Below are 27,882 nucleotides of genomic sequence, written 5' to 3'. Positions count from 1 at the left end.
GAGCTCAGAAATGGCTCCTGGCTCAGGGAACCATATGGGACGCCGGGGATCAAACCCAAGTCTCTACTAGGTCAGCCGCTTGCAAAGCAAACATCCTACCGCTGTGCTATTGGTCCTGCCCCATGATACTTGGTTTTAAGAAAACATAAACTCTTGCAATGGAATGGAGAGTATTGTACTAAGTCAGTCAGTTGGAAGGAGGACAGACATGGAATGATTTCTCTCATATGTGGGGTATATAAAAAATAAACAGGGCCCGGAGAGATAGCCTTGCCTTGCAAGCAGCCGATCCAGGACCAAAGGTGGTTGGTTCGAATCCCGGTGTCCCATATGGTCCCCCGTGCCTGCCAGGAGCTATTTCTGAGCAGATAGCCAGGAGTAACCCCTGAGCACCACCGGGTGTGGCCCAGAAAACCAAAAAACAACAACAACAAAACAAACAAACAAACAAGCAAACAAACAAAAAACAGTGGAAGACTAACTAATGCCCAAATTCATTAGTAGGAAGGTTAGCTCAGGCCCGGGGGGGGGGGGGGCGGGAGGTGGAGAGGGGAGGGAGGAGGAGGTTGATAGGGACACTGGGACAATGGTGGAGGGAAGCAGACACTGGGTGGAGGGTGTGGTGTTTGGAGCATTTTTGCATAAACCCTCACAGGTTTGTGAAGCGTGGTGCAAGAAAAATAAAAATATTCATTTAAAAAGTACTAGGAATCTGATGTGTAACATAACTATTGCAACTTGTGTATAATATTGTACGTTATTAAAAGAATAAATCCTAAGAGCTTTTATACAAGGACAAGTTTTTTTTTGGGGGGGGGGTTTGTTTGTTTGTTTTTGGTTTTGGGGCCATACCCAGCAGGGCTCAGGGGTTACTCTTGGCTGTCTGCTCAGAAATAGCTCCTGGCAGGCACGGGGGACCATATGGGACACCGGGATTCGAACCAACCACCTTTAGTCCTGGATCGGCTGCTTGCAAGGCAAACGCCGCTGTGCTATCTCTCCGGGCCCAAGGACAAGTTATTTTTTTTTTTTGTTTTCTTTCTTCTCTCCTTATTAGATGATAGATGTAATCTGAATCTATATAAAACTATGTCATAATCATTTCACAACACATATCAAAAATCATAATGAAACATCCATTAAACTAAACCAATACTATATTTATCAATAAAAATAAAAATATTTCCCCCAAATGATGAAGTTTGTTATGTACATTTTAATTCAATAAAAATATTAAAACCCTGCTCTACTTACTATTTTAATTAAACTCTACCTTTACTCCCAAATCCTATAATTATGATTTAGTTTTTTTCCCTTTGTTTGGTGAAATACATCACAGTTCCTTTGCTAAGCAATCTTCCTTATTGCAGTTTATTGGGTCATAGTTTGTCCCTGGAGATTTAGGCTGATTGGTTGGAGCCAGTAGAAGTAATTACAAAAGACATGTTGTCCCAAGGATAAGAGTTGACATTCGTGCAGGTATCTGCTAAATAAATCTTTGACTATATCTGATTGGAAGTTGACTCAGACTCTCATGTTCCCTGCATTCCAAAATAAAGCTTATGCAGACTCAAGCCACTCACAACCTTAAATAGGAGCAAACTTAAATTTTTTGGAAGAGCGTTTCCTTATAGGAGGCCCTCAAAATTCTCATGTATCTTGGGCAGAGCAATAGTACAGCAGGTAGGGTGTTTGCCTAACACCGTTATTTGATCCCTGGCATCCCAATAGGTCCCTTGAGCATGCTGGGAGTGAGTCCCGAGTACAAAACCAGGAGTGAGCCCTGAGGTTTGAGGCTCAAAAACAACAAAAACAATCATAACCCAGAAATAACAAAAATTCTCACAGATGAACAGCAGCTAAATGTGAGCTCATAATATTTTCAAATGCTTAAGAAAAAGAGCCTTCAGTACTCTCTTCTGAGTAGCCACTTCCCTCCATCAAAGTTGTATTGTTCCCTTCCTTGATCTATTCCATTCCCCACCTTCAGGCCATTTTTGTTTGTTTGTTTAGGGGGTGTGAAGATCACAGAGGGCAGACAGGGCTTACTCTTTACTCTTCATTCAATGTTCACCCCTGAACATATGCATGGGGATTATATGGAGTGCCAGGTATCAAATTTAAGTCAGCAGCATGTGAGGCAAGTACCCTACCTGCTGTACTATCTCTTCAGCCTCTTCAGTCCTATTTCTTAATGAAATACTGTTTAACTGTAAAAAAAAATAATGAACTATATAAATGCCATATTAAAAAATAAAAACCATATAATTGGGGCTACAGTGATTGGTTTGAATTTATTTATTTTTTTGTTTAGGGACCACCCCTAGATATGCTCAGAGGTTACTCATGGCTCTGAGTTCAGGAATTAATCCTGGCTGTGCAAGAGGGACTATATGGGATACCAAGGATTAAACCTTGGTTGGCTGCTTGCAAGATAATGACTTACTGTACTATCACTCCAGCCCCTGGGGCCAAAGAGATTTGTAAAGGGGTAAAGCTCTTACTATGTAGGTGATTGACTCTTAACTCTATATGGTCTTCAAATCACTGCCAGGAATGACCCCTGAGTAAGAGCTAGGAGTAAGTCCTGAGTACTGCCAGGTATGCACAATCTTACCTCCAAAATCATTTGATCATATCAGTAGATGCACATTTTTAATAAGATGCAACATTTGTTTATGATAAGACAAATGCTCATGACAAAATGGGAATGAAATGAACTTACATTAATGTAGTAAAGGTTATATTTAACAAACCCACAGGGAGAGAGGAAGAGAGGGAGGGAGGGAAAGAAGGAAGGAGGAAAAGAGGGAGGAAGGAGCAAAGGGAGGAGAGAAGGGAGGAAGAAAGAGAGGGAGGGAGGTTGAAAGGGAGGGAGGGAGGAAAAGAGAAAGGAAGGAAGGAAGGATGGAAGAAAGGAAGGAAGGAAGGAAGGAAAAGAGAAAGGAAGGAAGGAAAAGAGAAAGGAAGGAAGGAAGGATGGAAGGAAGGAAGGAAGGAAGGAGGAAGGAAGGAAGGAAGGAGGAAGGAAGGAAGGAAGGAAGGAAGGAGGAAGGAAGGAAGAAAGGAAGGAAGGAAAGAAGGAAGGAAGGAAGGAAGGAAGGAAGGAAGGAAGGAAGGAAGGAAGGAAGGAAGGAAAATATTCCTGGCACTTAAAAATACTTATTAATTAAAATTACTCACCTTCAGATTTCCTTTGCTGCCCCTTTATAAAGTGAAAAACATCTCTGGCTACAGACTTGGAGGTAATTTGTTCTAAGCAAGGTCTTGGCAACAAAAAATCCAAATTCACAAAACAGTCTGCCCTGGAACTTTCCTCTTTCTTCAGAAGTGAAGGTGGCATGGTCAGCATCTTTGTCTTGACGCTCACCATTTTAATCTCATTTGGAAGAGAAACAGAGTGAGCTTGTGTCCATTCTCGATGCACCAATGATCTCTGACTAAAAGCAGAGGAAATTTTCTGATTTTAAAAATCTTATTTAGATGTCCACATAAAAAGTATGATTAACAGTATCGTATTTGGGAGGGATTAGTCTGGCTCTGTACTCAGAAACACTTCTGGCAGAGCTTGTCTGGGGATCATCTGGTTGCCAGGGATCAAACCTGGGTCAGCAGCATGTGAGGCAAATGTTCTACCCTCTGTACTATCACTGTGGCCCCTAATGAATAGCATTGAAATTGCAATACCTCATTTAAAATGTTTTTGTTTTTGTGTTCATTTTAGACCACACCTGGTAATGCTCAGGGCTCTTCCTGGCTCTGTAACTCAGGAACTATTTCTGGTGATTCACAAGGGAACACATGGAATGCTGGTCAGACACATGCAAGACAAGTGCCTTCTCTGCTGTATTAACTATCCAATCCCAATAAAAACGATTTAAAAATAAATTACAAAAATCTTGTTCCCATGTGTTCTGTATCTCAGTCGATGCAGAACATAACACAAGAAAGTTTGGAGAACTTTATCCAAATGGTTTTGACCTGTGAAGAGAGCATAGTTTTTTGTTTTATGTTTTTTGTTTTTTGGGGCCACACCCGGCATTGCTCAGGGGTTACTCCTGGCTGTCTGCTCAGAAATAGCTCCTGGCAGGCACGGGGACCATATGGGACACCGGGATTCAAACCAACCACCTTTGGTCCTGGATCGGCTGCTTGCAAGGCAAACGCCGCTGTGCTATCTCTCCGGCCCGAGAGCATAGTTTTTTAAGTTTACTCTCCACACCCTCTCCACCTCTTCACCTGCCCTCTGCACTAACATTTTGTTGGATATACAGACATCCAGGAAATAAATACTCTTAGCTAAGTATAAATACTTTCAAGGGCTAAAAATGTGATTTAGGGGCACTTAATTACTAATTACCAGAACACCAGCACCCTTAGAGAATGCCCTCTTGATGGGGATCCTGTATTTATTCACTCTTTTTTCTGACCCCTCTCCCAGAATAAGACAATTCAGAGATTTTGCATTACTACTCCATAGCTACTTCGATATGTAAAGGCATAGTTCAGATTAGATTAGATAGGCAACTGAGTGTTGTTAATATTTGCCCTTCCTGTGTTTACTAGTTCTAAATAATAAATCCTGTAAGTGAAGGACAGTCAGGGCTCAAATTCCTTGAGGCTGGGAGGCCCCCGACCCCTGACATTTTCTCTCTAATGCCTGTCATCTTTCTTTTCTTTCTTTCTTTCTTTCTTCTTTTTCTTTCTTTCTTTCTTTCTTTCTTTTTCTTTCTTTCTTTCTTTCTTTTTCTTTCTTTCTTTCTTTCTTTTCTTTCTTTCTTCTTTCTCTTTCTCTTCTTTTTCTTTCTCTTTCTTCTTTCTTCTTTCTTTTCTTTCTTCTTTCTTTCTTTTCTTTCTTTCTTTTCTTTCTTTCTTCTTTCTTTCTTTCTTTCTTTCTTTTCTTTCTTTCTTTCTTTCTTTCTTTTCTTTCTTTCTTTCTTTCTTTCTTTCTTTCTTTCTTTCTTTCTTCTTTCTTTCTTCTTTCTTTCTTTTCTTTCTTCTTTCTTTCTTTCTTTCTTCTTTCTTTCTTTCTTTTTTCTTTTCTTTCTTCTTTCTTTCTTTCTCTTTCTTCTTTCTCCTTCCTTCCTTCCTTCCTTCCTTCCTTCCTTCCTTCCTTCCTTCCTTCCTTCCTTCTTCTTTCTTTCTTTCTTTCTTTCTTTCTTTCTTTCTTTCTTTCTTTCTTTCTTTCTTTCTTTCTTTCTTTCTTTCTTCTTTCTTCCTCCTTTCTTCCTTTCCTCCCTCCCTCCCTTCCTCCCTCCTTCCTTCCTTTCTTTCTTTCTTTCTTTCTTTCTTTCTTTCTTTTTCTTCTTTCTTTCTTTCTTTCTTTCTTTCTTTCTTTCTTTCTTTCTTTCTTTCTTCTTCCTTCCTTCTTTCTTTCTTTCTTTCTTTCTTTCTTTCTTTCTTTCTTTCTTTCTTTCTTTCTCTTTTTTCTTTTTTTCTTTCTTTCTTCCTTCCTTCTTCCTTCCTTCTTCCTTCCTTCCTTCTTTCTTCTTTCTTTCTTTCTTTCTTTCTTTCTTTCTTTCTTTCTTTCTTTCTTTCTTTCTTTCTTTCTTTCTTTCTTTTCTTTTCTTTCTTTTTCTTCTTTTCTTTCTTTCTTTCTTTCTTCTTTCTTTTTTTTCTTTCTTTTTCTTTCTTTCTTCCTTTCCTTTCCTTTCCTTCCTTTCCTTTCCTTTCCTTTCCTTTCCTTTCCTTTCCTTTCCTTTCCTTTTCCTTTCCTTTCCTTTCCTTTCCTTTCCTTTCCTTTCCTTTCCTTTCCTTCCTTTCCTTTCCTTTCCTTTCCTTTCCTTTCCTTTCCTTTCCTTTCCTTTCCTTTCCTTTCCTTTTTCCTTTCGTCCCTACCCTCCATCTCCTTCCCTTCCATCCTTCTTCCTTTCTTCTTTTTCTTTCTTTTTCCTTTCTTTTCTTCCTTTCTTTCCTTTTCTCCCCTCCCTCCCTCTCTCTCTTCCTTCCTTCCTTTTTTACTTCCTACCTTTCTTCCTTCCTCCTTTCTATTTTTTTGGGGGGACCACACCCAGCAGCACTCAGAGGTTACAGCTGGCTTTGCTCTCAGAAATTACTCCTGGCTCAGGGAACCATATGGGATGCTGGGGATAGAATCTGGACCAACCAAGTACAAAGCAAGTGCCCTATCCACAATGTTTTTGCTCCAGCACTCTGTCATATTTTCTTAATCCTCACAGGGACCATGCTTCAGACCTGTTTACCCAGGACTGGTCCTCAGCACCATTTTACTTTTTTCAGTCAGTTCCTATTTTTTGACCAGATAAATCAGAGGAACAAATCCCAGAGTTAGGGATGAACCCTTTGACGTCCCCAAACACAAACCAGTACTTTTTAAAATATATTTTGTGATGGTTAAATTTTAATATTTTCAGTTCCATTGTGGAGATGATTTGGTAAAATAGAACAAAAGCAAATTACTATAGAAGTAAAAGAAAAGAAAAAATAGGGTATATAAGTCCTATTTATTTTTTCACAATCCTATCAAGGAACAAAAATTATATTTCCACTTAATATACAATTCTTGTGGGTTTTGTGATTATATTTTGGAGAGAGGCAGGGGGCAGTGGGCCATACCCGATGATGTTCGGGGCTTACTTCTGCACTCGGGGATCACTCCTGGGAGACCATATGCAATGATGAGAATTAAACCTGGGTTGGTTGCCTTCAAGGTAAATAAATGCTCCATCACTATCTCTCTCCAGCCTAATATACAATATTTGAAATATTTAACTTTTCAAGGTTTAGGGTAGGGAGAATGAACAAAGGACTGGAATACATGCTTCGCTTGTGGAGCTCAGACACTGTATGCCACTGAGTACTACCAGGAGTGATTTCCCAATGTGAAAACAAACAAACCCTCAAGGACAAAATAAAAGAAACTTTTAAGAACTATTTGCTTTCATATGGGCTGGCATAAGAATCACAGAACCACATTTGAGTGGCACTTCTGCAGGACCAGCCAACTCTAGGCTGTGTGTGTGTGTGTGTGTGTGTGTGTGTGTGTGTGTTGTTTGTTTTTGAGACACACCTCACCATGCTCAAAGGTTATTCTTGGCTTTGCATTCAGAAAACACACCTGCTGGTGCTTGAGAAACCATATAGTGAGCCAGGGACCACACCCAGTTTGACTGTATGCAATATAAGCACCTTCTGTGCTGTATACCATAGCTCTGGTCTCTCCAATGTGTTTCTGTAACTGTATTGATCATAGTCATACCCATACCCATGTTTTGTCTGCAGCTGCTGACATTCTAGCAACACTTGCAGAGTTGAATATTGTATCAAATGCCATATGCTTCACATCATTGAAAATATTTCTTATCTGGCCCTTTTCACAATAATATTTGTTAGACCCTGCTTTAGAGCTAAAGTCAATCACTAAAATGTAAATTGTCACACAACATCACTTTGTATTTAAATTGCAATCTAACCTTTCTGTTTTTTTTGTTTGTTTGTTTGTTTGTTTGTTTTTGGGGTTTTTTTGTGTTTATTGGGCCACACCCGGCGGTGCCCAGGGGTTACTCCTGGCTGTCTGCTCAGAAATAGCGCCTGGTAGGCACAGGGGACCATATGGGACACCGGGATTCGAACCAGCCACCTTTGGTCCTGGATTGGTTGCTTGCAAGGCAAACGCCACTGTGCTATCTCTCTGGGCCCGCAATCTAACCTTTCAAAGGATATTCCTTATTTGTGGTTTTTTTTTGTTTGTGTTTTGTTTTGTTTTTTGGAGGGCTACACCCAGTGGCACCCAGGGGTTACTTCTGGCTCTACACTCAGAAATCAATCCTGGGAGGCTACCAAATCCAGGTCAGCCATGTTCAAGGCAAATGCCCTACCCACTGTACTATTGCTTACTTGTTTTCTTTGAAGTCTTCTTGGCTCATTTCTTGAGAGTCATTGACATCTCTTGGAAAAGCAACAATAATCTCAACACCTATAGAAACATAAGATAACAATATGCATAAGAAAAAAGAAATTAAACCAAGAGAAACATTTTATTTTTTGATTATATTTTTTTTGTGTGTTTTTTTTTTTTCGTTTTGTTTTGTTTTTGGGCCACACCTGGCGGTGCTCAGGGGTTACTCCTGGCTGTCTGCTCAGAAATAGCTCCTGGCAGGCACAGGAGACCATATGGGACACTGGGATTCGAACCAACCACCTTTGGTCCTGGATCAGGTGCTTGCAAGGCAAACGCCGCTGTGCTATCTCTCCGGGCCCTGATTATATATTTTCAAGGACTCCAGAATTATCATTTTCCAGACAGAAAGATTTTGTCATCTTTTTATTTTTCCTACCCAAAATATGCTGAAGTCCCAATAACTGCTAGATTAAAGAGCAAAAAATAGGTAACAAAATTGTACATATGCAAAATCAAGTTTTACAATGTGCATTGTTGTCCAGTGGATAGAGAAAAATACCCTTTTGTAAGTATAGTTTACAACATGGCCCTCACAGGACTGTTGTGAGAATTCAGGCAGACCTTATGTGAACTCACTCATATTTGTAATTTTCTTCTATCTCCTGCTGAGCTAATGAGCCCAACTTTATTTGTACTTTAAAACAATAGTATAGACATTTATACTATTTTTGTTCAGAGTCATTGCATTTTCACATGACTGTCCATGAGCCAATTCTATCTGCTTCTTCTTTCTCTCCCAGTGCTCTTCCTCCACAGTTTGGTAACCTGAATTCTTCAAAGTCTAAGGGTTGTTCTGATGATGAAGAAATCGCAACAACTTGTCCTAAGGGCAGGTTTTTCTATTTCAATGGTGAGATGAAATCAGAAGACACTCTGCCCAGGATCTGTACAAGAACCAATATCTCTAGTTATAAAAGACTATCTACAACAACCATGACTAAGCAGATCTTTACCGGGGACCACAAAGACTTTATCCTAGGTTTCATCCTAAGACCTGTACAAAAAACAAGATCTCTAACTACAGATGACTGATTTTTGTCAACTGCGACTGAGCAGAATTTTTTCTGGGACCATAAAGAGAGACACTGAGGCTGGACAAACAACATGCCCAGAGCCTATAGTTGGTCTTTTGACAGTATGCTTCATGGGTGGTATCTTTTAGCAAATGGAATTTTCTTTCTAATTTCCCCAATACTTGATGTGCCTATGCAAAAAAAAAAGCCACACTTGCTCCTTTGCGGGCCCCCCGCCCCCCCGCTTTATTCTTTTCTTTTAATTTTACTTATATTCTAGATAGGGACTCCCACTTTTCCATAAAACCATAGAACTTGAATAATTTTGTTCTGTCTCATATTTCTATGTCATTTTACAAATTGATAAAAGGAAAAAAGAAAAGTGGATGGGGCCAAGAAACATTGTTCCTAGTCTCAGGAACATTGAGTGGAGAAAATAAAGAGGTCAATTCTAAATACCTAAGCCAAAGTCAATGACAGGAGACCCAAACTATAACAAGCTAAACTCAAAATGGACCTATTACACTAGTAAGCCAGGGGGCTAAGGGTGAAGGTTTGGGATGCATGTGGGGAACTATGGTGGAGGAAGGTCAACACTGGTGTTGGGAATGGCCCTAATTCACTGTCACTAAACACCTGAAATATAACTGTGAAAGACTTGTGATTCACAATGGCCTCAATAAATAAAAAGAAAACAAAAAAAAAAAAACAAAAAACTAAGGGTTGGGGCAGGAGAGATAGCATGGAGATAAGGCGTTTGCCTTACATGCAGAAGGTCAGTTGCTCGAATCCCGGCATCTTATAGGTCCCCCGAACCTGCCAGGAGCGATTTCTAAATGTAGAGCCAGGAGTAACCCCTGAGCGCTGCTGGGTGTGACCCAAAACCCAAAAAACAAGAACCAAAAACAAAAAAACAAAAAAAAAAAACAAAAAAAACTAAGGGTTGTTATTATTGTATTCTGCCCATTCCTTCACTCTGTTTCTTTATATATCACAATAGGAAAGATCATTTAGTACCTTCCCTGTCTGACTTAACTTGATATCCTATGGCTTCATTCAAGTTGTAGGTAATGGGGCTAGAAAGATAGTACAGTGGTAGGGCATTTGCCTTCATGCAGTCCATTCAGGATGGATGGTGGTTCGAATCCTGGCATCCCACATGGTCCCCTGTGCCTGCCAGGAGTAATTTCTGAGAGTAGAGCCAGAAGTAGCACCTGAGCACTGCAGAGAGTGATCCAAAAACAAAAGCAACAAACAAAAAAATTGTAGGTAATAGCAAGACCACACCTTTTATATAAATTGGCTTTTTGGATCACAATAGGTGGTAGTGAGGAGTTACTCCTGGCTCTGAGCTCAGAGACCATTCCTGGTAGTGCTCAGGGGATCATGTTGGATGTCGGGGATTGAATCCAGGTTGGCTGTGCTATCACTTCAACCCCAACTTCACCTTTTCTTTTTCTTTTTTTTTTTCTTTTGTTTGTATTTTGGGTCACACCCGGCGGCAGCGCGCTCAGGGGTTACTCCTGGCTCTATGCTCAGAAATCGCTCCTGGCAGACTCAGAGGGGCCATATGGGATTTGAACTAGGGTCCTTCTGCATGCAAGGCAAATGCCTTGCCTCCATGCTATCTCTCTGCCCCAACTCCACCTTTTCTTTCTTTCTTTCTTTCTTTCTTTCTTTCTTTCTTTCTTTCTTTCTTTCTTTCTTTCTTTCTTTCTTTCTTTCTTTCTTTCTTTCTTTTTTCTTTCTTTCTTTCTTTCTTCTTTCTTTCTTTCTTTCTTTCTTTCTTTCTTTCTTTCTTTCTTTCTTTCTTTCTTTCTTTCTTTCTTTCTTTCTTTCTTTCTTTCTTTCTTTCTTTCTTTTTTTTTTTTGGTTTTTGGGCCACAGCCGGCGGTGCTCAGGGGTTACTCCTGGCTGTCTGCTCAGAAATAGCTCCTGGCAGGCACAGGGGACCATATGGGACACCGGGATTCAAACCAACCACCTTTGGTCCTGGATCGGCTGCTTGCAAGGCAAACGCCGCTGTGCTATCTCTCACCTTTTCTTATAGTTGCACACCACAACCTCTTTATCCATTCATCTGTAACTTGGTATTTGGATAGCTCCCACATCTTAATTATTGTACTTAGTGTTGCAATGAACATAGCTTACATATATTTTTTTGAGTTCCAACAGAAAGTTTCAACATGTAGAATGAATGATACAATATGCTGAACAAATTTACACTAAACACTAGTGTGAACCATGCCCGAATTGCCTGTGCTTTATGGAAAAAAAAAAAGGGAGGGGGTGATATTTATTATTTGCAAAGAACTTTGGTGAGGGTTTGGAGAGAATCCAGTGGGTTGGACTCTTGCCTTGTATGTGGCCTTCTTTTATTTGATTTGCAGCCTCTCATATGGTCCCCTAGCCCACCAGAAGTTATTCCTGAGTACAGAGCCAGGAGAAATGCACTGAGCATGGCTGGATGTGGTTCAAACCACCGCTCCCGAAAAGAAGAAAATTTTTTTAAAAAATTGAATATTTTATCAACTAAAGAAGCCCAAATAATGAAAGTATTATCACTTTTCAATTTTTTCTACATATTTATAAATTAGATTTTATGTCTCTGTACTTTATAAAATTAGGGTTTTTAAGTAAATATTTTAAAAAATAACCTTGGGATCGGAGAGATAGCATGGAGGTAGGGCATTTGCCTTGCAAGCAGAAGGATGTTGATTCAAAAACCGGCATCTCATATGGTCCCCTGAGCCTGCCAGGAGTGATCTCTGAGTAGGAGTAACCCCTGAGAGCTGCTGGGTGTGACCCAAAAATAAAACAAAACAAAACAAAACAAACAAACCTTTATTTATAATCAGGACAATAGTAATTATTTACTATCTTTGACACTCAATATTTTGATGTACTATGCAAATGTAATCTAGTTTGATTTTTTATTTTGGAGGGTTGAGTCACACTCAGCTGCACTCAGGGGTTCCTCCTCAGAAATCGCTCCAGGAAGGCACAGGGAACCATATGAGATGCCGGGATTTAAACCACCATCTGTCCTGGATTGGCTGCATGCCAGGCAAACGCCCTACCACTGTGCTATCTCTCCGGTCCCCATAGTTTGATTTTCTTGAATATTTTTTCATTATGATGATTTGATTACATATTTTCTATGATCATATAACAGCAAAGAACATGTACCTAAAAATGAATTAGTTGGGGATGGATCACAATTGTAGAGTGCTTGCCTTACATGCAACTGGCTGGATTTAACCACCAACATCCTATGTGCCCCTCTCTCCCATCCAGCAATGCCTGAGCATTGATACATATGGTAAAAAAATTAATTACATATTAAAAATGTGGGGCCAGAGTGATAGTACAGCAAGTAGGGAGTTTGTCTTTCACGTGGCCCACTGGGTTTTATCTCTGGCATTCTATATGGTCCCCTGACCATCACCAGGAGTAACTACTGGGTGTGACATTAAAATAAAAAGAATGATCCCAAAGATTATTTGGTTATTCTTGTTCTTTTTGATGTGTGCCAGTCTCTGTAGTATGAGATGATATCTCATTGTTGTTTTTTATTTTTATCTCCCTGATGATTAGTGATGTGGAGCATTTTTTCATGTGCCTTTAGATCATCTGGGAAGAAAGGAACTCTCATTCACTGCTGGTGGGAATGTCATCTAGTTCAGTCTTTTTGGAAAACAATATGGATATTTCTTAAAAATTGGATATTGAGCTCTCATATGATCCAGCAATATACACTAGGAACACAAAAACACAATAAAATAATGCCCTCTGCACACTTATGTTCATAGCAGTACTATTTACAATAGCCAAATCTGGAAGCAGCCCAGATACCTGGCAACAAATGAGTGGCTAAAGAAACTGTGATACATCTATACAATGGAATACTATGCAGCTGTTAGAAGAAATGAGTCACGAAATTTACTTATACATGGATGGATTTAAAGACTATTATGTTGAGTGAAATAAGTCAGAGGAAGAGAGATAAGCACAGAATAGTCTCACTCATATTGGGATTTAAGAAAAATAAAAGGCAATATCACAACACCCAGAGACAATAAAGATGAGGATTGGAAGGACCAGCACATGATAACAAGCTTATCACAAAGAGTGGTAAGTGTAGTTAGAGATATAACTACACTAATAGCTACATGACAACAATCGAGAAAAATACAACGCCTGTCTTGAAAACAGACAGGGAGGGTGGAAGTAGGAAATGGGGGGACAATGGTGGTGGAAAAATTGCACCGGTGAGTTCCCTTGGCGTCCCATATGGTCTCCCCAAGCCAGGAGCGACTTCTGAGCGCATAGCCAGGAGTAACCCCTGAGCATCAAACGGGTGTGGCCCAAAAACAAAAAAACAAAACAAAACAAAAAAGGATCATTTGGAATGGGGTTTGTTTACTTTTTTCAGCCTTTCTGCAGCCATCTTATCATTTCAAATGTCACAGGTGTCAGTGTTGCAATATTTTTGTAGTGTGTTTTTTCTTTTCTTTTTTTTTTTTTTTAGGCCACACCTAGCAGTCCTCAGGGCTTTGAGCTCAAAAAAATTCCTGGCATGCTGGCGGCTGGGATGGGGGTAGGAACCATATGCAAGATAATGCCCTCTGGCCTCTGGCCTCTAGAGTGTTCTATTAGACATGTGATTTTCTCTTTCTGCCTGCTCTGACCTGGAAAATTTATAGTCAATAAACACTTAGGTTTATTTATTTATTTTTTCTTTTTTTTTCAGATCTCCCTGAAATTCTTCAGCCAGTGGAAGGATTCTGTTGAGTGGAAAATAAAAGACAGTGGCCTGTCCAGCAGAGGGCAGTATGAACTAAGGATCCCAATCAAAGAAAACAGGCCCGCACAGAGGTCAGGAAGGTTCACACGCAGTGCTTTTTAAATAGTGGGGCGCGCCCCCCCCACCCCGGGGGGCTCGAGGCTCCGTAAAGGGGGGCGCGTTTGACCTCGGCAAACACTGTCATAACAAGCTAAGCTCCGTGTTTCTGTATGTCTCTGGAGCTGAGAATTGCTGTGTCCTGCTTCAAACCCCACTTCGGAAAACTATGCATTGCAAAACATACTCATTGTAGCCATTAATCCAGACATCGCCTCTGATTAAAAAATCAGCTCAAATTATTTTATATATTTTTGTTTTGCAGGTTAAAGTTTTTTATAATAAAGATACTATTTACAATCGCTCGGGGGGGGGGGGCGCGAAAAATGTTTTCTTCTTCCTAGGGGGCATGACAGAAAATAATTGAGAAGCACTGGTTCACCAGAATGAGAGACCCAAGGGGTCTGCTTCCCTGTGTGGTAGACATGGAAGTCAGAAAATTGCCAGAAAGAAACTGGAGTTTTTCTATTTGAAGAAGTTCATAGGCAAACAGATTACAGACAACGTAATATCTTCGATGACTTTCTGCAGCAAGAAACTGCAACTACCCTGGTTTTTTGTTTTTTGTTTTTGTTTGTTTTTTATCTAATGCCAGGACATTGTGGGTCATGACAGGATGACACTTTTGGAATAATAACTGTTCTAGAAAATTCCATGCTTGGGAATAAGACGTAGAGCAAAGATATATCACAAAAAGGAGAGAGGTGTGTGTGTGTGTGTGTGTGTGTGTGTGTGTGTGTGTGTGTGTGTGTGTGTGTGTGTGTGTGCGTGCCAGTGCCATAGGGAGCTGGGGGTGGGGGAAGAACATTGGCTCAGCTGAAGTGGGGAGCTAAAGAGAAGCATTAGGAGGGACTATCTGCCTGGGTAGGTGACCCACCTCCACTGTTGTTGGATATTTTTGCAATTAAAAACATTTTTATAAACACTGTAATTTACAAAGTTACTTATAGTTGCATTTTAGACATATAATGTTCCAGCATCAATCCCACTACATTGGTGTCAACCTCCACCAATGTTCCCAGGTTCCTTCCCTTACCTCTCCTTCACATTCTGCCATTTTGACAAGCATCTTTTAAAATTTGGTTGCTGAAGTTTGGGTCTTATGATTTCAGTGTTATTGACTCTGAGCATTCACTGATTCAGATATAGATCAAAGATGGTTCTACATAGGCTTTCTTTTCATGTATGTGTAAATACATGTTTAAAGCTCTGAACCAAGCACTTCTGCAATTAAGGAGGAAGCACAAATAATCAAAGTTCTCATTGTAAGGTTAGATACCTTGTGTCCTGGGTTTCCAGTCTTGTTTATCATTACTTAAGTCTTCTTCTTCACCAACCAGAAGGGAAAGACTGCAGTCACTGTCTTGGTCAATCTCCTAAAATAAACGTAAAGTAAGAACTCATTTAATTCAGGCCCCACTTTCTTGGGAGAGTGAATGTTGTTTTTCCAAAGTTAACATTTTCTTTATGTTAAAATCTTATTGAGTTATTGTGATTTACAATGCTGTTAATGAAGGTGTCATAGTTTTGAGGAGACATCATTCCATCATCATACCCAGTGCTATAAGTCCCATTGCTAGCCTGCTCCAAATCAAACTCAGTTCTATGAACCAACTCTCTGGGTTCTGTTTAAGGGCTAGATATTTATACTGTGGGTTCCTCTTAAATAGGATAAAGTATTATAACTAAGATAATGGAAAACTCAGCCCCTGGAGCACAAAGCTTACACGGATGTAACTGCACAATCAAAAATGAACAAAATTGAAATTACAGGGATACCTAAAAGCTCAATGTTTTATGCTTTACCATTCAGTATTTAGAAAATGTCATTTAGCTGGATAACTAGAAAGAGTCCTTTGGCCATAGTCACAGAAAACAATTCCAAGAACATGATTTTTTCCATAATGGCTCCCTGACACATCTTTTGCAAATAGCCAGGTGGAAGTCCATGCTTTATCTGGAAGCTACAGATATAAGCCTAGACTGAAAGGAGGGAGCAAAGCTGATTTAAAAAAAAATCTTTTTTTTACTATGATAGCTTTCTATCCTAACCAAAGCAAAAACTTACTTTTATTCTCCAGGAAATTAACATTACAGAGAAAAACATGGTTGAAAGTCCACTTGACTTATAAAAGTTGCTTCTACCTCCTGAAGAAAGAAATGTTCTATTTGAACTTCTTGCTGGGGAAAATTTCTTCACTAGAAGTAGTGGCTGGTGGGTTTGCCTATTTTAGTTTTAAGAACTTTTGTTCAGATCTTTCATCTAGAATACTTGGTGAAACTTCAAAATAGATCTCTGTCATTTCATATCATTATGGTGATTCAATAAAATATTTTTACTAAATTTTGGGGCCGGCGAGGTGGCACTAGAGGTAAGGTGTCTGCCTTGCAAGCGCAAGCCAAGGAAAGGACCAAGGTTCAATCCCCCGGTGTCCCATATGGTCCCCCCAAGCCAGGGGCAATTTCTGAGCGTGTAGCCAGGAGTAACCCCTGAGCATCTAATGGGTGTGGCCCGAAAAACAAAAAAACAAAAAAAAATATTTTTACTAAATTTTGAGAAAACAGCATATCTTATTTGGAAGTTTATATAAATAGATTACTAGCTTTTATGTCATGTTTCTATGCAGATTAGTGGTATACAGTCAGTCTTAGTGCTCAGTTCATTAAGGTGCAGAGGCTGAAAACACCTCCCTACAAAATCCATATAAACTCTTTTTTTGGTTTAAGTTTTAGGGCCACACCTGGCATTGCTCAGGAGTTACTCCTGGCACTGTGCTCAGAAATCACTCCTGGCTCGAGGGACCATATGGAACTCAAACCAAAAATGAACATAAATAGGCTTGAGTGACAGCACGGTAGGGAGGGCATTTGTCTTGCATGAAGCTAATCCGGATTCAATCCCTGGCATCCCATACAGTCCTTAGAGCCTGCCAGGAATGATTTCTGAGTACTGAACCAGGAGTAACCCTTGAGTGCCGCCAGGTGTGGGCCCCAAACAAAAACAAAACAAAACAAAAAGAACTTTGAGTCAAAGAAGTAAAGGATGACCTTGAGTTTTGCCATTTAATCTCTAGAAAAACACTAGGAAAGAAAAGATAATTACAATAGTGAAAACATTTATTTCTCAGAAAAGTGTTCAAGGTTTTTTTAACCACAGTATGAAAAATTTGAGCAGATGTTAAAAAAAAACTTAAAATTGAATCAAAGAAATGTGATAATATGAAGAGATTTCTTTAGTCCTTTTTTAAAAAGTTGTTTTAAAATAACATAAAAGTAATAGATAAATATTTTGGTTTATTCATTTCTAATCTATGATACCTTTTTTGTTTGTTTTTGGGTCACACCCAACAATGCTCAGAGCTGATTCCTAGGAATTGAGATTGTGTTGGCCAAGTGCAAGGCAGACACTCTCCCCACTATAACATCTCTCTGTACCTCCTCCCCGATGACATTTACTCTAAATACTGATTCCAGAACCATAGAGATAAATAAAAGGGCTGAATGGACCATGCAGGAGACATACTTTCAGTCTACGGCACCACATGATTCCCTGAGCACAAAGCTAGGAACTGTCTAAACCTGCTTGGTTTGACCTGAAAAACAAAAACAAACAAAACCTCTGCCTGCATAAAATAAAGCTTTTGCAGTAAGGGAGATGGTTTATAGAACTGGAGCACATGTTTTTCATGCAGGAGTTTGGATTGAGTCCCTGGTTCTCCAGCTCCAGTGATAGAAACCCCAAGCACTGCTGTGTTTAGCTCTAAAACCAAAAATACATAAATATTGGTCTTCAGATAATTTAGATAATTTAGATTATTTTTATTTTTATTTAGATTATTAGTTTATATTTAGTACAAAGTACTAAGGATGATATGAAATTATACATTGTAGTGGATGGTAGAACCAACTCTTTTTTTATAATATATTTTTTATTTAAGTAACATGATTATAGTTGGGTTACAGTCACAAACAGAACACCCCCCTTCACCAGTGTAACATTCCCTCCTCCCAATGCCCGGCTAACCCCCTTCCCATCGCCTGCCTGTATTCAAGACAGGCATTCTACTATAGTTATTTGTTTTTAAGTTCAGTAAATTGTTTTGGTTTTTTTCTTAAAGGATAGGGTTAAAAAAAAAATAGTAAAGGTGTGACAGTGGCAATCGCCGTTGTTTGCATAGGCCCAGAAAAATATGAAGAAAACGAAAAAAATCCTTGGCCTCATTACAAGAAGGCCTCACCCCTGAAGTTTATGGCATAAGACCGACTCTGGGCTCTAGGCATACCAGTCTGTCCAACCCAAGTCATTCTCCGGTGCTCAATCTTGGCAGTTAACATTTGGGGCTGAATAATTGTTGTTTGGTTTTAGGGTTATGCTAGCAGTGTTCAGGGCTTACTCCTGACTCTGTGCTCAGGAAACATTCCTGGCAGTACTCAAGAAACCTGAAAAAAAGTGCAGGGGATTGAACCAGGATTAACTGCATTGCAAAGCAAGCATTTTAACCTTTTTACTATCTTTTGGATGTTAATTTAATCTGGGAGTGTTGTGCAATGTTGAATTTTGTTGTCTATCTACTAGATGCTAATAACATAAAAAATGTCTCCAAACATTTTTTTGGAGAGGCAAATGCCTCCTGAGGGCAAAATCATCCCTGGTTAAGAGTCACTGTTTTGGGCCAGAGCAGTGGCGCAAGCAGTAAGGCATCTGCCTTGCCCTTGCTAGCCTAGGACAGACCACGGTTCAACCCCCCAGCGTTCCCTATGGTCCCCTCAACCCAGGAGAGATTTCTGAGCGCATAGCCAGGAGTAACCCCTAGCATCACCAGGTGTAGCCCAAAACTAAACCAAACCAAAACAAATGATTCACTGTGTTAAGAAACATGGGCAAACTTGTTTAGGAAAGTCATCTAAATAATTGTACTTAGGTTCCTTCAAAAAGGTAAAATATTCAAATAGTACTGGCAAATAAGTTCTCATTTGAATTTATTCTATCACATGTCCTAAAGAGGTCCTGATTAAATTTAAAATGTTTTCTTTTATCTGTATTTTATTATTTTGCTCATTAAACTCTTAACTGGCAGAGGAATGGAATACATGCTTGCTAAGTGTAAGACTCTGGGTCTGAGCAAGGTACTACATGAGTGCCCCTTGCAGCATGTTTGGATATGGCACAGGTGGCCCATGAATACCTTCTGGCCAAGCACCACAGCACAGTGCCTGACTGGAATCCATCTGAACCATTTACCTGCAGCCCTGGTGGGAACATGGGAGTGACCCTGTAGTGCTTGAGTATCCCTGAGGTTGGCCACCATTAAAAAAAAAAAAGCTCCAAGAAAATTATCAGATTCCTTTCCCCTTTTAAGTTGTTGAAAGTCATAAACTTTCAGTCATAGAACAGTTTACTTTGGTATTTTTCTTCATATCTTTTTATCTTTTTTCTCATACTTTTAAAAATATTTTTTCAACCTGTAGCATACGTGTCAGTAGTAGAAACCACTGCTTGAAATCACATATTTGTCTTGTTATCTTTTGAGTCATCAAAGTGAGATATTCCCTTAGGGTTAATGTGCTGATATAGAAGGTAGAGCACTTGCCTTGCATAAGGCCAATCTAGCTTTGATCCCCAGCATTAAATATGGGTCCCTGAGCACCACCAGGAGTGATGAGTGCAGAACCAAGAGTTACCCCTGAGTATCATATACTGTGATCCCAAACCAAACACACACAGACAAAAAGTGAGATATTCCCTAGTGGCAACTTCTTATTTCTGTTGAGAACTTAATATTTATATACACCACCATGTTTTCCAAAAATCCACCATTTTTTCCAAAAATATGATTCAAATTCAAATGTTAAAATGGGGGGCTGGAGGTAAGCCGTTTGCCTTTTATGCAGAAGGTCATTGGTTCATATCCCAGCATCCCATATGGTCTCCTGAGCCTGCCATGAGCGATTTCTGAGCTTAGAGCCAGGAGTATCCCCTGAGCGCTGCCGGGTATGAACTCTCCCACCAAAAAAAAAATCAAATGTTAAAATGTTAAAAAATGATTCAAATGCAAATGTTAAAATTGTGATTACCGTATAGTTTAAAAGTGGTATCGCATGATTGTACTTTTCTATATACTGTTTTCCTGCACAAAATACTAAACTCTTCTATCATTATAGTAATGATTTCCTCTAATGGATCTCTCTGTGCTAGTATTCACTATTATTATTTAGTAATTATTTTCACTAAATAATTTACTAAGTATTTTTTTTCTTTTTTTTTGTTTTTTTTTTTTTGTTTTTGTTTTTTGGGGGGGGCCATACCCGGTGATGGTCAGGGGTTACTCCTAGCTGTCTGCTCAGAAATAGCTCCTGGCAGGCTTGGGGACCATATGGGACACCGGGATTCGAACCAACCACCTTTGGTCCTGGATCAGCTGCTTGCAAGGCAAATGCCGCTGTGCTATCTCTCCGGGCCCAAGTATTTTTTTTTCAAATGAAACTTTTTTGTTTTTATTTTTTGGTGGGCACAACTGGTGACACTCAGGGTTTATTCCTGACTATGCACTCAGAAATTGCTCCTGGCTTGGGGGACCACTGGGAAATCAAACCACAGTTCATCCTAGGCTAGCACAGGCAAGTTAGATGCCTTACCGCTTGTGCCACCACTTTGGCCCCTCAAATGAAACTTTTACAAATAAAATTTTTGGTTTTCAATTTGTGTCTTGCTGCTCTTGAACAATTTTTGAAAGGAGAGGACAATAGAAAAGTATTCTACTATTTGTAAAATCCTTATAATTGCCTCAGTAATTTTTAAAAATTGAATTTGAGGCCAGAAAGATAACTCAAGTGGTAGTGCACATTTAAAGCATGTATGAGACCCTGTGTCCCCTGAGCACTCAGAGAGGCCTGGTCCTCAGACCCAGCACTGATGAATAATGGTCTCTATAAAACATTTTATAAGAAAATAATAAAAATTTTACACATTTTTGCAACAAATTTTCTTTTTTTCCTCCTCCTCCTCCTCCCCCCTCCCCCCTTCTTCTTCTTCTTTTTTTTTTTTTTTTTTTTTTTTGACTAGTCAAGTGAAGCAGTGGGAGTGGAGAAGGAACAAAGAAATCTGTAACTGGCTGTGATCAATTAACTGTAAACACCACTCCACTCGGACCAGCCGCAACAAATTTTCTTACCAATAAGATGCATTTAACAGGGGCCGGAGAGATAGCACAGCAGTAAGGCATTTGCCTTACATGGAGAAGGACAGCGGTTCAAATCCCGGCATCCCATATGGTCCCCAAGCCTGCCAGGAGCGATTTCTGGGCATAGAGCCAGAAGTAACCCCTAAGCGCTGCTATGTGTGACCCCAAAACAAAACAAAACAAAAAAAAGATGCATTTAACAAATTGGCTTATGTTAAATTTGATAAAATTTAGAAGTTAAGGACTGGAGAGGTGGCTCAAAGAGCTGGGACACTTGTTTTGCAAGTGGGAGAGATTCTTAGCATTGCATGGTCCCCTGAACTTCAGCAGGAATGGCTCAAAAGAAACCAACAAACAACTTCAAGAGTTTCAAGTGATTATACATAAAAATATCATCTCCATTCTCTCTGCAGACAACAACTGCTACCAGTCTGTTGCATTGTTTGTTGTCATTCCAGTTTTCTGAGGCTCATGAAATTTGTTTCTTATATTTTTATTATAGTATAGTAGAATATAGATTAGTGCACAATACAATACAATTAGTACAGTACAACATAATATATAATAGAATGGTATGGTATGGCATACATGGTTCAATTTAGTATCATATCATATAGTTTAGTTTTTTTTAATTTTTTTAAATTCAATTGTTTTGTTATTTATTTCAATCAGCTTATAAATTAAAATATTCAGCATATATACAGCAAAAATATTCACTATATAAATCACGTACTCCCTATTTAAATACTTATCATGACATGTTGAAATACATCATATAGTTTAGTTTTTATAGTACAGCATAGCATAGCATAACATTATATAGCATAGCATAGCATAGCATAGTATATTTTTGTGGAGTTATTGTCCTGGGCAGAGCCAAGCAGAGGCACCTCCTTTGTGGTAGCTTAGAATGGATTTGACATGAGATTAACCATCCCCATTTCCATATAAACATACATAAAGACAGCTGCTTTTTACTATTTTAGTATAAATTCAACTGTACCAATATGGTGGTATTAGATACAAACAAATGCACACAAACACAATGAGCCAAATCAGAACTGACTAGGTAATTACTGCTTTTGAAATTAAACTGAAAAAATACTGTCTTTATTTGTGTTTCAAATTTCTTTGTTATTACATGTAATATCATTTTTATTTAGGTTATAACAAAATATGTTAGAACAGTGAAGTAGTAGACAGAGTAGATTCTCCACTTTTTGTTTTCTTAGAGAACATGCTTCCTTACCTCACTGCTGCTGATGCTTTGCAAGATTATATTTTGATTTTCAGTAACTATTATATCACTTGAAGAAGAATCTGTATCATGACAAATGTCAAGCAATGATTCAGAATGCTTTTCTGCCAAGAGAAACATAATTATGTGTTTTGATAAGGTTCATTTCTAGCAATTTTACAAAAAAAATCTTGCTCTAAATTCAGGTCCTTTTTTTTTGTTTGTTTTGTTTCTGGGTCACACTCGGCAGCGCTCAGGGGTTACTCCTGGCTCTATGCTCAGAAATTGCTCCTGGCAGGCTCAGGGGACCATATGGGATGCCAGGATTCAAACCACCGACCTTCTGCAAGCAAGGCAAATGCCTTACCTCCATGCTATCTCTCTGGCTCCATCAGGTCCATTTTGTAAAAAAAAATTTTTACTTCAACAGTGGTTGAGCATTTTGATAAAAAGTTTTGGGCTAGAGCACCAGAGATAACACAGCAGTAGGGCATTTGTCTTGCATACGACTGAACCCAGGCTATTTTTATTCTGCTGATAATACAAGCATAAGATTACCCATGAAAACTTCTTTCTCTTTCAATAGTTCTTTTATTTATCTGGTAACCGAAACTGAGATGAGCAGGTGAGCCACACCCAGATTGTCCATTATTCTCCATTACTCCCTGTTATTTTTCTTTGGCTCCTAGCTTTCAGACATTTTCTTAGAACATCCTCTCTAATCATTTTTTTCAAGCTGACACCAATTACCACTCCTTCCCTCTTGCAACCTTCTTCCAATTCTCCTTTCTTATGCCTCAGTCCCTACAAACAAACTGTTCCCTGAGGTTGCACCTCCTTAGTTCAACTTCCTTCAGTTTTCTTCCCATGATCAATTCCTCACTGATCTCCCCTATTAATCCACTCTCAGGTCCTCATAATTTTCTTTCCATAAAGAACTTGCAAAAGAACATTATCAATTCATTCTTTCTCACAAGTCGACCTATAGAAAATTGCTACTTGAAAGTTTCCAAGTACCATCAAATTCAATGTTATTAAACTCTCTACCACTAATAAGTTCTTGAACCAGTATGTTATCCCATTTGTTGCTTGTAGTTTTGTCCTCCTACTTTCTAGGGTTGAGATTGTGGTATTATCTTTGACTCAATTATTAAACTATTCCGTGGATCTCCACTATTAATTTTTTATTGGGAGAGAATGTCACACATGCTCAGGACTTTCTCTTGGCTCTGTACTCAGAAATTATTTCAGGGGGGGTCAAAGCAATAGCACAGTGGTAGGGCATTTGCCTTGCATGTGGCCTACCTGGGACAGACCTGGCTTTAATCCCCGACATCCCATACTGTCCCCTGAGCCTGCCAGGAACGATTTCTGAGTGCAGAGGCAAGAGTGACCCCTTAGCACCACCGGGTGTGGTCCCCAAAAAAAACAAAAACAAAGAAGAAATTATTTCTAGGTGTGTGTGTGTGTGTGTGTGTGTGTGCGCGTGTGTGTGCGCGCGCACACGCATGCATATACGCACATGCAACAGGGATCAAACCTGGGGTAGCTGTGTGCAAGGCAAGTGGTTTAACCACTATAATATTTCTCTAGCCCTCCTCTCTCAATCTTATATTACTAAATTCTTCAACTTCTTGCACATTCTCTCAGACTCACTATACACAGATGGTCACCAATATCCCAAAACCATTATTTCTGGTTCCTATCACAAAGATACTTCTATCATTTTTTTTATAGAACTCCCTGCAATGAGCATTTTTCCTTGGTTGCATCCTATACAATAAACATAACTGATTTTCCTTACATGTTCTTTTTTCTATTCCCTGCTGAAAATTCTCTGGGAATTATTATTCTGTTGAATCAAAGCATGTATTTCACAATGGCATTGAAGCCTTTCATTAAGGTATACAGTATTTTCCAGCATATAAGACGACCCCCTACTTTTCCTGTTAAAATATAGGGTTTGGGCTATATTCGCCATATAAGACTGTCTCTCTTTTAACACAGATCAATGAAAATTAAAAAACGTAAGAGAAAAAGAGTAGAGCCCTCAAAGTTTAACAGTATATGTTTAATAAAGCTAGACTTTGGAGTGCCAACAATCATTTTACATTCGTCGTTTGTAGCTAGTGACTGTGATTTTTTTAAATTTTCATCTACATTGAGAGCAGGGAGAGGGGCCCCTGTTCCTCCAAGAGCAGCTGGCTGGGGTGCAGTGATTAATAGGACAGCTAGAGGGAGACAGAGTGCCTCCTCTGTGTTTCATAAAAGCTGAACAGAGGACTCAGCACCAGAAAGCCTCATACCCGGCAGCTGGATGAGATGCTAAGTTACTTGGTAACTTAGCTCCTCTGTGTACCCTAAAAGATGAATCAGGACAAGCAGAGGACTGAGTGATGACACCTGGCAGCTGCATGGGATGCGGCACTAAGAGGGGGTGGATCACTTGTCCCTGAAGCTGGAGTAAGTTCCAGCATGCCGTATACCGACGTATAAGACTACCCCTGGCTTTTAAGAAGTTTTTCATGGGTTTAAAGAGTTGTCTTATACGCAGGAAAATACAGTAGTTTCTTAATATATTTTTAAATATTACTTATATTTCTTTCTTTCTCTTGACATAAACTGTTCTTATTTTTTTTATGTTTTTCTCAGATAGGAGCCATAGTATGTATCACCTACTTTTTTCAAGGATTAAATTGAGTCTCACTTCTTCCCTTGAGACCTTTTTAGACCTTGCTGCCTGTCCAGAGCTTCACCCAAAAAAAGCCAATAAATAAAATCAAATAGTTTTCACAAAGTTATACATTGCTTAAAAGTGCTATTTAGTGCTTTTTAAACTGTATCTTTCTCTTTGTTGCCATTTTCAAGTGGTGGCTCGGTATCTTACTCCACACCTCTGTCAAACTTCTCTTTTCTTCTGCATTCCTAGCTTACCCAACATTTCAGAACCACATAAATTCCTCCTTCCCTTTCAAGCTAATAACCAACTCTTTTTTTCTGACTTAAGTGATCAATTCCTTATCATCTGAAATGTGATTTAAATATTTTTAATCTTATTTATTATCTTTGTCTTATTTTGGTGCATGGGGTCTGTCCTGATGATTCTCAGTCAGTAAAGGCTTGATGATGTGATAGTGCTTGGATGTGGTACCAGGATGTGACCTTAGTAGAGTTCAGAGTTCAGGGATCTCCAGGGTTTTATCTGATTATACTCTGGAAATCATTCAATTTCAGGGATTAATCCAGGGTTATGTACATATAAGGCATGCATCTCAACCCTTGTACCACCTCTCTAGTCTCATCCTAAAGATCTTTATAAGACTGGTCCATTTTGTAGTCCACTTTGTATCTTCCAGAATCACTTTTGGATAAGCCTTGTAAGAGACACTTATTTAATAAATAGTTTAATAAATAGTCATTCAATATATGGTTTTAAATAAACTATTTATAAGCTGGGTACATAATTTAAAGTGCTGAAGCATATGCCCTGAATATGATCCTGACACTGTATGATCCTTACGTACTGCAGGATGTAACTACCAGGTACCAATGTGATACCAAACACAAAGAAAAACAAACAGCAACAAAAACTATTAGCTTGTTTTTTTTTTTTAAATTGATCTATAAATATACACAGGAAAAATTTTTCAACGAGGATTTTTATAGTTGGATAATTTATCAAGTGTTAGAGAAATATTTACCTGGTTTGGGTATAGAGTTCATTAGAAGGTCCAATAACTCTTGTCTCTTAAAGCTCTTTATTTGTGACACATAATGTATTGCTGATTTTCCACTAAAATCACAGAGCTTAGGATCTCTAGGAAGAATCAATCAATATTAAAAATTATTTAGTTAGATTTGTTGAAAAAAGAAGACAAATATGACAGGAAGATATCTGCATACATAAAACTAATTTTATGTGGTTTGGAGAGAGCAATAAATGATTTACAAAATCTATGAGATAGAAATGTTGCATTGGTGAAGGGGGGTGATCTGTTTCTGACTGAAACCCAACTACAATCATGCTTGTAATCATGGTGCTTAAATAAAGATTTTATATATATTAAAAAAAAAGAAAATGACAGGTTTTAAAAGATTTTTAAAGAAATGCGTTTTATATCTTATTCCAATTCTAAAAATTCTATTATTGGCAGAAAGTTACCAAATTTGGACAGTGTTTATATTTTTTGTCTGCTTATTTGTTTTGTTTTTGACCACACCTGGCAGTACTCAGGGGTTATTCCTTGCTCTGCACTCAGGATTTACTCCTGGTGGTGTTCCAGGGACCATATGGGATGCTGAGGATCCAACCCAGGTAAGCCACATGCAAGGCAAACATCCAAACATCCTCACCGCTGTGCTATAGCTCTAGCCCCAATGTTTATAGCTCTTTAAGAAACATAAATATAAATTATAAAAAATTTTTAATCAATTGCATTTATATCCTAAATAGTTGACTAATTTAATTTTCTCTTCCTGCTGATTTAGGCTACTACTTGTTTTTCCTATACATATTATTTCTCATGCTAACAGCTAGCTTATTCATCAACATGACAGAATGATACCAGGCTCTCTCTTTCAAGTTAGGTTAATAGGGACAAGAGAGATAGTACAGTGTTAAGGTGCTTGCATAGCATGTGGTTCTACATTAGTCTCTAGCAACACATGTTGCCCAACAAATATCCCCTAAGTACCACCAAGTATGGCCCAATTACTTCCCTCATTATGTTAGTATGCTTATTTTACAGGTAATAAGTTGAATAGCATCATCTCGTCATAAAATTCCTATGTAATATTTTCATTTCTCTTACCTTGCCATGATTATTAAGATCAACTGATTGATCTTAGGGTTTCTTATAACAGAATACATATCTTTCCATCCTTTCTATGCTATGAACCTAGGATTAGACAGCTCAGGATTTCTAGAGGCTATTTCGTTTTTTACTTAATTTTAAAAAAAATATGGAATGCTTCATGAATTTGTGTGTCATCCTTGTGCAGGGGCCATGCTAATCTTCTCTGTATCATTCCAATTTTAGTATATGTGCTGCTGAAGCGAGCACTAGAGGCTTTTTCTTAAGTGTGGGTTTTGAGTACCAGAGAGTGGCTATCCATATAGTGGATAGGGCATTTGTCTTGAATGTGGCTAATGTGATTTTAATCCCTGGCACCACATAAGTTTCCACAAACCTTCCAGGAGTGACTTCTGGGTGTAATTTCAGGAGTAAGCCCTGAGCAATACTAGCTGCGTTCCTTCTAGCCCTCATCTCTATTGTCTCGGTGTATTATTACAATAGTGTCTTTTATTTTTCTTATATTCCATAGATGAGTGAAGCTATTCTGTGTCTATCTCTCTACCTCTGGCTCTTTTTACTCAGCATAATACTTTCCATGCCCATCCATGTATAGGAAAATTTTCATGACTTCATTTTTGACAGCTGCATAGTATTCCAGTGTGTATAACTCCTGGCTTTGTGCAAAGGACTCATTCTGGGAGTAGTTTGGGAGACTATATTTGAAGCATCAAAGCAAGGTTGGCCGAATACACAGCAATCATCCTTGCCCATTAGAGTCCTAGGTTTATTTCTACTTCTTGAAAGCCAAAGAATCTATGAGGTAACTAAAAG

At 38.8% G+C, this 27,882-nt stretch overlaps 1 protein-coding gene and 1 non-coding gene across 6 annotated transcripts in view; both read right to left on the bottom strand.

Moving 5' to 3' along the window:
* Window positions 1-25,993, bottom strand: part of MAP3K19 (mitogen-activated protein kinase kinase kinase 19) — a 55,939-nt gene extending 29,946 nt beyond the window's left edge. For 3 of the 5 annotated variants that reach the window (XM_049772985.1, XM_049772987.1, XM_049772986.1), the window contains exons 1-5: window positions 25,957-25,978; window positions 22,268-22,380; window positions 15,117-15,213; window positions 7,858-7,936; window positions 3,184-3,440 (exon numbers count right to left, since the gene is read on the bottom strand). In XM_049772985.1, coding sequence (XP_049628942.1) covers window positions 3,184-3,440; window positions 7,858-7,936; window positions 15,117-15,213; window positions 22,268-22,380; window positions 25,957-25,978 — 568 coding nt within the window. Of the gene's footprint in view, window positions 1-3,183; window positions 3,441-7,857; window positions 7,937-15,116; window positions 15,214-22,267; window positions 22,381-25,956 lie in introns of all 5 variants that reach the window. The other 2 variants (XM_049772983.1, XM_049772984.1) reach the window with 2 other exon arrangements.
* A 1,218-nt stretch (window positions 25,994-27,211) lies between these two features.
* On the bottom strand, window positions 27,212-27,318 carry LOC126010431 (U6 spliceosomal RNA). The gene has a single exon (XR_007496461.1). It is a non-coding gene; the product is annotated as a U6 spliceosomal RNA (small nuclear RNA).
* Between the last annotated feature and the right edge of the window lie 564 nt (window positions 27,319-27,882).

The sequence above is a fragment of the Suncus etruscus genome, chromosome 5 (assembly GCF_024139225.1).
Source record: "Suncus etruscus isolate mSunEtr1 chromosome 5, mSunEtr1.pri.cur, whole genome shotgun sequence".
NCBI classification, from domain to species: Eukaryota; Metazoa; Chordata; class Mammalia; order Eulipotyphla; family Soricidae; genus Suncus; species Suncus etruscus.
Note: the sequence above shows the minus strand (reverse complement) of the source record. Positions and strands in the feature narration are given on the sequence as shown.